This window comes from Tiliqua scincoides, chromosome 1, assembly GCF_035046505.1.
Source record: "Tiliqua scincoides isolate rTilSci1 chromosome 1, rTilSci1.hap2, whole genome shotgun sequence".
NCBI lineage: Eukaryota > Metazoa > Chordata > Lepidosauria > Squamata > Scincidae > Tiliqua > Tiliqua scincoides.
The window spans coordinates 160,899,907-160,911,025 of record NC_089821.1 but is presented as its reverse complement, the minus strand read 5'-3'; the positions used below and the strand labels follow the sequence as shown (position 1 = coordinate 160,911,025).

At 43.8% G+C, this 11,119-nt stretch overlaps 1 protein-coding gene across 1 annotated transcript; it reads left to right on the top strand.

Moving 5' to 3' along the window:
* Positions 1 to 1,576: 1,576 nt before the first annotated feature.
* Positions 1,577 to 10,413, top strand: RRM2 (ribonucleotide reductase regulatory subunit M2). Its single transcript, XM_066640109.1, has 10 exons — positions 1,577 to 1,831; positions 2,385 to 2,462; positions 4,122 to 4,280; positions 4,370 to 4,486; positions 7,247 to 7,380; positions 7,826 to 7,920; positions 8,004 to 8,137; positions 8,471 to 8,575; positions 8,713 to 8,826; positions 9,655 to 10,413. The coding sequence occupies exons 1-10, from the start codon at positions 1,724 to 1,726 to the stop codon at positions 9,805 to 9,807; spliced, it is 1,197 nt and encodes a 398-aa protein (XP_066496206.1). The 5' UTR covers positions 1,577 to 1,723; the 3' UTR covers positions 9,808 to 10,413.
* The last annotated feature ends 706 nt before the right edge of the window (positions 10,414 to 11,119 follow it).

The following is an 11,119-nucleotide window of genomic DNA, read 5'->3' as shown; positions in this document are numbered from 1 at the left end:
CTTCTGGGAGATGGACAGGCTCCTGCAGACATTTGCCATGCCTTGCTGCTCCTCTGCTGCTCCAACATATGCAGGTGCACTCTGCTGAATGCAGAGCTTGTGTCCTGTCCCACTGATGCCTTTCCAGGACCTGGTCCTGTGTCCAATGGGCAGACCCCTGAGGCTAGTAAGACCTGATGACATTTCTGTCTATGGATTCAGCCTACTTATGCAACTTGGAGGGGTGGGGATAGTTCAGTAGTAGTTCATCTGTTCTGAATGTAGAAACTCCTGAGTTCAATCCAGTGGCCTAGATGCCTTTTAAAGTGGGTTGGACAGACAGAGGTGCTGGACACAGGGGCTGGCTGGCTCTGATTTGTCTGTGGAACTCCTTGCCCTAGGAGGTGGTTGTGATGACACCTGATGGCCTAGATGACTTTCAAAGGATTATTTTATATATCTAAAAGATTACTGTATCAAGTGCTGATGCCACGTGGGCAGATAGACCTGGGGTCTGCATCAGGAAGTCCAACAGAGCTGAACTTCAAACACAACCTACCCACTAGAAGCTAGATCTGAGGCAGCTAGATCTGAGGCAGCCTGAGGCATCTGGTGGGCCACTGAGATACAGGAAGCTAGATTAGATGGGCCTTTGACCTGATCCAGTGGGCCTCTTCTGTTCTTATGCATGTCTGCTGTGTGGCTGTTGTCAGGCTGCCACCCTGTGATGGGTTGGTGGTGTCAGGGCTTCCTTGAATGCTGGAGGAGTTCTTCCCGAAGTACAGTGCTAGAAAGGCTTAGGATGTTTGGACAAAGGTGTAGCAGGGTTGTTGGAACCATTTGGGCAGAGGATTCTACTGTAAGGCCAAAATCCTCTATCTATGCATGTCTATCAGAGAGAGCCCAAGCCTATGCATGTGTACTCAGATGTGAGTCTTTAGTAGAGTCAATGGGGTTTACTCCCAGGTAAGTGGAGATAGGATTGCAGCTGAAGTTCCATTAAAATCAGCAGGCTTACTGCTCAGTAGCCCTGGGCTCTGAGGCTGCCACCCTCTCCACACTTCCCTGGCAGGAAGCTCCACTGACTACAGTGGGGCTTCCTTCTGAGTAGGCAGGCACCGGCCTGGGCTCTGAGGCTGCCACTCTCTCCACACCTCCCTGGGAGGAAGCCCCACTGACTAAATGGGGCTTCCTTTCCGAGTAGGCGCTGCATAGGAGCGGGCTCTTCGAACTGCCACTGAAGTTCCTGTCAGCGCAGCAGCGGCTGCAGACAAGGGCTTGGGAGCGGACGTGCCTACAGCTCCATTGAGGACAGACAAAGGGGCGCAAAGGCGTCAGAGCTGCAGTGCAAGGCGCGGTCGCCTCCTGCCCAATCGGAGAAGAGGGACGATGTTGCGCGAATGCCTCGGAAGGGCGAGGCTCCTTCTGACCAATGGGCGCGAAGGGGGCGGATGGAATGGCGCGCCCGCGTTCCCCGCGTTCAGCCCCCACCCGTCGTTCGGAGCGCTGGTGCAACAGGCGGGCGGAACCTTCGCCGCTCCTTCCCGCGTTTTTGGCCGCGGCGCTCAGCGGGGAGGGGGCGGCGCTCGCCGCGCGATTGGACGGCCGGGCGTTCTGGCGCCAAGTTCGAAAGAGTTATAAAGCGGCCCCGCAGGCAGCCACGGCTTCTCGCGCTGCCGACTCTGGGAGGCTGCTCGGCTGCTGCTGCTCGCCCTCGCCCGCTTCTTCCACCGGCGCCGAAGTCATGCTGTCCGCCCGCAACCCGTTGTCCGCCCGCAATGAGCAGCAGCCACCGCCCGCTTCCCGCTTGTCCCCGCTGAAGGACTTGGCCTTGCGCGAGAAGGAGAACACGGTGAGTTGGGACGGGGCCGGAGCCCGCCTCGGAGCACGGTCCGAAGCCTGCCTACTCGGAAGTAAGTCCCGCTGCCTTCAGTGGAGCTTGCTTTCAGGGAAGCGCGATGCTCTGCAGGTCTACTCAGAAGTGAGTCCCATTGTCTTCAATGGAACTTACTCTCGGGAAAGTGCGCGGCCTTACAGCGCAATGCTCTGCAGGTCTACTCGGAAGTGAGTCCCGTTGTCTTCAATGGAACTTACTCTCGGGAATGTGTGCATGGGACTGCAGCCTAGGATAGCAGTAGCTGGGCGGGATCGAGCCCCCCTTTGCTGGGGAGGAAGGGAAGTCTGAGTCTTGAGTGGTGGCAGCTGAAGGAGCCCCGATCCTTTCCTTCGCCCGGCACTGCTGACTCCCGGGCAAATCAATTGGGGGGGGGCAGATGGAGGGGCTCCATCCTTCGCCTGAGGAGTTCCTGCAGGGCTTGCTTTCAACAATGTGTGGAGAAGGCTTCTCATCAGGGGGCCTGCTGAGTTAACCTGCCTCTCTGGTCTCCTTCCCGCTTTACTTGCAGCCCCCCTCGATGAACACGACCCGAATCTTGGCCTCCAAGACCGCGAGGAAGATATTCCTGGAGCCGGCTGCCCAGGCGGTGAGTCTTAAGGGGGGAGGAAGCACACTTGGGGTGGGGGAGAGGGACAGTCTTGGGGTGGTGGGTGCCTGTTGGGGGGGCCTCTTCTGTTCCCACCATCATCACCCCTCCCGCGGGGCTGTGAGCACAATCCTATGCATGACTACTCAGAAGTAAGTCCCATTAGACAATGGAGCTAACTCCCAGGACAGTGTGGATAGTGTGAAGTGTGGCTCTGTTCTTCAATTCCCTCCAAAAACCCATTGTGTAGAATGACAGGAAGAGCTGTTCTCCAGGAGTTAGTGGGTTAACTAAACCATTTCTGCCCATTGTTTTGTATATGCAACAGGGATCAAATGTGTTAACATCTGTTGGCTGGGCAAAAATGGGTTAAGATAATTGGAAAGTGTGTGACCACTCACCTTTTAAAATGGTAGCTTCAACCACCCATTAAATTCCCTGCCCTGATTCAGTGGTAGTTCCACTTGATTTTTTTTTTTAAATATCTTGTTGCCCAAAAAATAAGGTTTAATCCCTTTTGGGGTGTGCATTTCTAACAGGGCCCTTGTAGAATGATGTAGTCTTTGTGCATGGTCTGATTAAATGAGGATTAACAACAATGTTGGTCTCCTTTTAATTCATTACAAGGAACTTGTTCAGTAGTTTTGGGAAACTGGAGAGGAAATAGTGCATTATATTGCAGTACCCATTCTTGTCTCACCTACTTTGTAAGCCTTTTTCCTGCTTCCTTTTGTGTAGTTAGTTTTTTTCCTTATTTTGACTGTTTCTGTTTTAAGTTATGCCATTTCTGCCCAAACACTGCATATAAGCAACAGGGATCAAATGTGTACACCTGTGGACTGGGCAGCAATGGGCTAAATTCCTCTAATACTGAATTTCTTCTTTCAACACCTATTTAGCAACTGTACATTGCCAGATTTGTGCCAATCATCGAATTCCTGCTACCTCTATCTAGTTTCTGCTTCTTGTGTTGCATGATTTTTTGTATAATGTGTAGTATGGTTTACGTCAATTTCATAAGGCATTTTCCTGTGTCATCCTTTTATCTGAGATTCCTTATTTTTTTAGAATTGCTTTCATACTGTATTCTTCACTTCTGCCACTCTCCTTGTGTCACTGTTCCTGTGTGAACTTGGTTAGTTTCCTGCCTTCATTTTGTCTGTCTAAGCCAGCAATTTTCAATCTTTTTCATCTCATAGCACACTAACAAGGTACTAAAATTGTCAGGGCACATCATCAGTTTTTTGACACTTGACAAGGCACACCTCAGTGGCATCCAGGGGCTTTCATCCCTTAATGGCCCTTCTAGTATATGACCCTCCCCCAAACTCCCATGGCACACCTGCAGACCATTCGTGGCACATTGGTTGAAAATCACTGGTCTAGGTTCATGTCCAGTCGACCACAAAACCTAAAAACTGGCCCTTATATCTCAACTTGCATTTCAGTTTAGGTTGGAAAGACTTAAATTGGAACTATGGATGCTAAGCTTTCTGGTTAACCTTTTCACCTCAAACTTTCACCCTTCTGTAATCCGAAGGATATGGATGTTGCTGTGCCAGATTCTTTTTCTCATCCTATACTTTTTTACAAAGTATATCCTTCATGGTATGAACAGTTTTTCTAGGAATGGGATGATATGTTCCATCTATTTTTTAGGATGCACCTAAAGGAGTGAAGCAGTCGTCTTCAAACAACATACAAGATGAGCCTCTGCTTCGAGAAAATCCCCACCGCTTTGTTATCTTTCCTATTCAGTACCATGACATCTGGCAAATGTATAAGAAAGCGGAAGCATCTTTTTGGACAGCTGAAGAGGTAAGAGGTTCATTGCTTTTCTAGGTCTTGTGTAGACACGGTACAGATTCTCAGTTACCTCATTTTCACTGGCTGCTTGGTCTCTCTAGGTGGATCTTTCCAAAGATATTCTGCACTGGGAATCCTTAAAGCCTGAAGAAAAATATTTTATTTCACATGTCTTGGCGTTCTTTGCTGCAAGTGATGGCATTGTCAATGAAAACTTGGTAAGCATACAGGGTATCTTAGCACTGAAAAGGAACTTCCAGTGCTCACATTGGGAGACATAGCTTCTGTTGCAAAATGAGGCTGTAGCTGGTTGGAAATTTGGGCAGAATAAGGGCAACTGTTATAATCCCTGGCAGGTGGGCTATTCTTTTCTCAGGTCGCTAGGCCTTACCAGCTGACTCATTTCTGCTTTCTTTCTGGCCCTAAAGCTCCAGATTAGTGAGAGAACTTCTCAAACTATTGGAATAGTTTGACCAATTTAAAGATGTGAAAGATTAGCTATGCTAAATTCATTAGATATTTCAGTTTCAACTCCATGATCTCTGCAGACATAAGCCTGGCATAGCCATTAATTTGGTTTTGTATAGGTCAGGGGTTTGGTTTCTCCTGTTTCATGGACTGCAGAATTTGAAGAGTGTTAAAATTCCAAGCAAACTAGGTTCTAGGGCAGTGTTTCCCAAATTATGGGTCAGGATCCACAAGTGGGTCACGAGCCAATTTTTGGTGGGTTGTAAAATATATTTGAAATACTGTATTAAAAATTGCATCCTTGCGCAGTTTGCAGAAGAAAATTGTTCACTGGTGTGTGGTACTCTTCAAAACCCCAAATTAAAATGTCACATTTTCTCTAGTAACTGGAATGCTATAGATCATGTGTGAACCCAGTTTCAGCATTTTGTCTGGCTTAGAAGTCCCTAACTGCATATCTTGCTCTTCAGTTCAGTCTTCTGGGTACCTTGAAATGACTAAAGGTTTGGAGGAACAGTCCTTGAACTCCATTTAGAGTCTAGCAAATGTTTAAACACACATAGTATAGGTCCAACCTTGTTATATGTGGATTTTTTATACACAAATTTGACTCAACATGAATGGCCACTGCAAATGAGAAGGAATGTGCTGATCCTTGGAGAAGGGGAAAAATGCATCCCTTTAAAAATCACAGTTTAAAAAAACTGCTTTTCTTAATGTTGTAGAGAGACAGTCATTAAAGCAATTTCAGGTATAACCTAATTATCCATGGATTTTTCACCTGTGGAAAAATCCATGCATTTTTCTATCTCAAATAATGAGAAGGGCCCTAATGAGAAGGGCCCTTTAAATTATAGAACAGTCCTTTAACAATAGCCTTGTTAATGCTAGAGAGGGCAGGCTGACAATCCATCAATCATTCTCCAGGCACTTAGAACCCGCCCTTCTCTCTCAGCACCTGAAAGAAAGACAATCACTGCTCTGGGTGAAGGAAGGGTTCCCTGGCTAGGAGTGGTGAAGCCTTTCTAAGAGACTGATTGATGGATTCTCTGCCTAATGACTCTGTTTTACATCACAAAGGTCAGCAAGGCTGTTAATCACCCAGCAAAAAGGGACATTATTTTTTTAAATGAATTTTTAAATGGCAATTTTTGCCATCCATGTGAGTCAGGAATAATGAGACTCAACCTGTATATGCAAGGTCTCTAGGAGCCTTGGGAGCACAGGATTCTAATTATTAATTAATAAAATATTTCTTTCTAGATCTTTTTTTTCTGTTTAGTGGATCACAATAGATTGTTTTTAATAGTGGGTCCTGATGTTAAAAAGTTTGGGAAGCACTGGTCTATGGTCATTCTTGCTTTATTTTCCAGCACAAGTTTGATTGTGCTAGGCCAGGGGTGCTCACACTTTTTTGGCTCGAGAGCTATTTTGAAACCCAGCAAGGTCCGGAGATCTACCAGAGTTTTTTTTTACAACGTTCGCACAATCATAACATATAACATTTATGTGTACAATGTATGTTGGTGTACCTTGAGCCCCACTGAGTATAACAGGACTTATTCCTGAGTAGACATGCCTAGGATTAGGCTGTGAGGCTGCAATCCTAGCCACAATTACCTGGGAGTAAGCCCCATTGAGTACAATGGGCCTTACTCCCGGCGTTTCCTCCCAGAGGCACCTGAAGGGGGGAGTCGGGACTCCATGATCTACTCATTTTGCCTCGCCATCTACCGGTAGATTGCGATCCACCTATTGAGCACCCCTGTGCTAGGCCATAACACTCAAACTTGTATTAGAAAATTGTCTTGTGATTAATCACCATTTAAATTTTTGCAGTTTTAACATGAAACTAAACAGTCATAATACTTGCTACTGTTTGAATAAGTGTCATAGAAATTGCCCTTGCTGAAAATGAATTGGTATGCTTGAAAGGGAGGGTGCTTCTGGGCTTTATCTGCGCGAAGTAGTTTGTCTGCATGGAGTGGAGAGGTGTTTATGAAATACAGTGGGCTCTCCTTGTCTGTGAGCTTGGCATCTGGTTGCCAAGCTCGTGCCTCAGAGGGCCTCCCAGAAGTTACTGGAAGCCACTTCTGAGGTGGGGGAGGTTGCCTCCTGGACAGGACAATCGCCATTGCAAACCAGAAGTGGCTTCCAGGAGGCTAGTGTGTCCTCCAGGTAAGTTTCCAGCACCTGCAGATTCAGAGATTCGGTATCCCATGGAGGTGGGAACAGATCCCTGTGGATACAGAGGGCCCACTACATTATGTAGAGGGCCCACTACATAATGTCAACTATTTTAGTTACACTTCTGCAAAAACTGATACTGTAGTTGCCTTTTGCTGGTGTTGGGTGTATTTTGTCAAAATGTGATGAAAGTGACATTTTGTAAGCCAGTCTTGTTGCAAGATGGATGGCAATTGCAGACAAACAAAAGCTCCAGAATAAACAAAATATTCCGAAGATGGGAGAGATGCTCTGTAACTGAAATAGTATAATGTGTCCCCTAGGTGGAGCGATTCAGCCAAGAAGTACAGGTCACAGAAGCTCGCTGTTTCTATGGCTTCCAGATTGCTATGGAAAATATTCATTCAGAAATGTATAGTTTACTTATTGACACTTACATCAAAGACCCCAAAGAGAGGTAGGTACTGTTGGAGGAGTTTGTGATCCTATTCTATTGAATGTACTCAGCTAGTTCAAATGCTATAGAATAGATTTTAGACTCTGTTTTCTGAGTTTCTGCACGATTTCAAAAGCATAGGGCAGTGCTGTTCAGAAATGTGAGCGTAGGGTTTTACATTCCAACTTTATAAAATGGTATGCATGTACAAAACTACCATGTAAAGTATGTTTAACACTCTGGTGATTCTAATTACTATATAGGCTGTAAAAACACCTGAGTTTGGTCTTATAGTTGAGATTCTCTGGTCATGTTATGTAGCCTGGGGCTTGAATTCTTGCTAAAGTATTTGTTGGCCTCACCCTCTTAAAGTACTGCCAGGAAGGGTGGGTTAGAAATATAATGCATTTGAATGGCATCTCTTGTTGCATCTAATTGTATAGTTAATGGCATTTTATAATTTTAGGGAATTTCTGTTCAATGCCATTGAAACTTTACCATGCGTTAAAAAGAAAGCTGATTGGGCTATGCGCTGGATTGGGGACAAACAAGCTTCTTATGGTGAGTGTCATACTGAACTCATGTTGTCTAGCATTTGACAAAGTCTAAAATTATGAAATTAACACAGAAACTTCTCCCCACAGGAGAGCGAGTAGTAGCTTTTGCTGCAGTGGAAGGAATCTTCTTTTCTGGTTCTTTTGCCTCTATTTTTTGGTTGAAGAAACGAGGGTTGATGCCTGGACTCACTTTCTCCAATGAGCTGATTAGTAGAGATGAGGTAAGGCTTACATTAGATTCCTAACAGAAATACTTCACAACATTTAATCACCATTGATGGATAGGTGAGGAATGCTTTGTTAGACGCAAAACAGAAAGTGGTTTCTCTTAAAATGGGGAAAATGCTTGTATATGGAAGTTAATGGAGAATTGAAATGGCTTAATTGTTTGCTTTCTTGGTAACAAAAAAACACCCTAAGTTTTGCTTATGTAGAACATATGCACAAGTCTTTGACACTTCAGTACTTCTCTACCTCGGGCCATTCAGGTTTGATAGTGATGGGTGTAGGTCTCTTTGGCTGTTTTCTGCAATATATTCCAACTCTTTTTCCAGGGCTTGCACTGTGATTTTGCTTGTCTAATGTTCAAACACTTGGTTCACAAACCATCTGAAGAAAGAGTGAGAGAGATCATCACCAATGCTGTCAGGATAGAACAGGTAATTGGCATTTCTTTGTGGTAATGGTAAAAAGCTTGTACATCAAAGTATGTAGAGCTCAAAACTTAGCAAAACATTAAATTATTCTAGATGGTGCAGTACTTGCATACTAAGACATGATGTTTATTTCAATGCAGGAGTTCTTGACAGAAGCATTGCCTGTAAAGCTTATTGGCATGAATTGCACTTTAATGAAGCAGTACATTGAATTTGTAGCAGATAGATTGATGCTGGAACTGGGCTTTCCCAAGGTAGGTTTGGTGCAGTTTGCCTCTCCAGGGATGCAGTTTAACCTTTCTATTAGGCCTTTTCCACTTAAGCAATTGATTTGACTTATTGAATATTCATCAAGCAAGGCACTAAAGCAGAGGTACATACATAGGGGAACATTGTTCTTTAAGTCATTTAGTCGAAAACATACAACTATATTATGTTCAGTAGATTCTTGCTTGCTGCTGTATCCTACCATATTCTCCACTTGTGTCTGTACAGTATTTATAAAAATACTGCCAGACATGAGTGGAGAGTACAGGAGGTTAGATCTCTTCTAGGTGCTTTGTAGTGAAGGATTTTAGTCTTGCAATAGGCCTTCCTAGTCTCTTGATGCATGCTGACTTGACAGCAAGTACTGTATGTCCACTTGGGACCTTTTAACAGTTAAGGCATAAATCTGCTGAAAGCCTGATGATACACTCTTCCTCAAGACCATAGGTGCTTTGTAGAATTAAACCACAAAGTCCACTTAGTCTAGCATTCTTTATAAGTATCCTTGCAACTAACTTGTATGACATGGCCCAGTGCTGGTCTTCATTCCTTCCTTACCACCCTCATCCTCTGGTAATTGAGAGATCTTGCCTAAATGCTCAAATCTACTAAAATGGATACATAAAGGCAAGTGGGAGGGCAAGGCAAAATTGGTGGATAGGCAATAGCATTCAGTAAGAATTAATCAGTTGGAATTTGCAATGACAGGAACAGATTGAGGTGGTATCTCAAGATGTTAAGAGTTTTTGGACATTGATCGGTTGATGTATTTTGGATTATAAGTGATTCTGGATGCAATTTTGATTTTTTTCCAGATATTCATGGTTGAGAATCCATTTGACTTCATGGAGAATATCTCACTGGAGGGCAAAACTAACTTCTTTGAAAAACGTGTGGGAGAATATCAGAGGATGGGAGTGATGTCAAAACGCACAGATAACTCTTTCACTCTGGATGCAGACTTTTGATGGAAGGGATTGTGTTCAGCTGGCTTGAGATGGCTAGCAGATGGTCCCATTCCTGTTCTTACAGTAGGTGGTGGTACTTGAAGCAAGCTTGTGTAACTGAAATAGGAAAAACTTCATTTCCAAAAGTGAAATGTATTACAATACATAAGCTACTCCAGTTTTCAGAAATCTCAGTATTTGGTGGCATGGCCATTCTGTGCAAAGAGACATCAGTAGTTTCTCCACAGCAAAGCAAGTAGTATGGGATACACTATAGAAAAACTATAGTACTGTATTTCATGTCCTCTTGAATGGTATATAGAAAAACTGCAGAAACTGTATCGTCACACTGCCTCTTGGATTGTAATTTTATTTACTATTTTAATAGTTTGTACATAAACCTGGCACTTTAATAACAGTCTGGCCTATAATTCTTGGAAAAGGCTGTTAATACACTTGAGTTTAGGATAAACTCTTTTAGACCGCTTTTCATCTTTAATTCATTGTTTTACTTGCATGTACATTTTCTGAAGTGCTGAAACGCAACCTTCTTGGACATGTAAAGCTTCTGACAAAGTACTTGAATAGACTTGTATGGAAGTAAAATCTTAAAATAAAACTCAGTTTTTTTCCCCAAAGGGCTGCATTTGATTTTTCATCTAGATCTAAAACTTTAATTCATGAGGATTGAAGGTGTATCACTGCACAGTCTGTCCATTTGAATGGAGTGTGTTGAAAAGCAGTGACAACCAGACTGCTTGGGTCTGGAATATGGGATTCATATTGCTGCTTGAGGCTAGTTAAATGTGGTATTTTACATATATTCAGGATATTTTACTTCTAGGATTTCAATAAAAAGCTAAATTATTTTGTCAATAGTAATAGATTTAAGTAGAATATAGGTATTAGAGATTGGTAGAAGTGGCCCCTCTATGGGTTTCACCATCATTTTTACTCCTGTGCTTGCTGAATTTGAGAAAAAGTGAAAGTCAGGACTTGGGGTTTCCCCACCACCGTCTTCCACTTTCAATTCCAATGAGTGATAGGGAAGAGATCTGGCTCACTACTCTTATCCCCTTTTTTATTTTCTGGTGCGTGAGTTGGGTTGACAAATGCTGGCATTCAAAATGTGCTAGTGTACCAGTAGGTACATGAGAACTGCTGCTTCTTTCCTACCCACCCCCTTAAAATCTAAGTGCAGAAGGTTATTGTGCTTTGTAACTGCTGTAGATAGCAAGCTGGCAATGAAGCATGTTAATATTAAGGTTTCTCTAGTACAGTATTATGAATTCTCTGTCAGCCTGAAGGGGAACAATCATGTTGTCTTAACAGC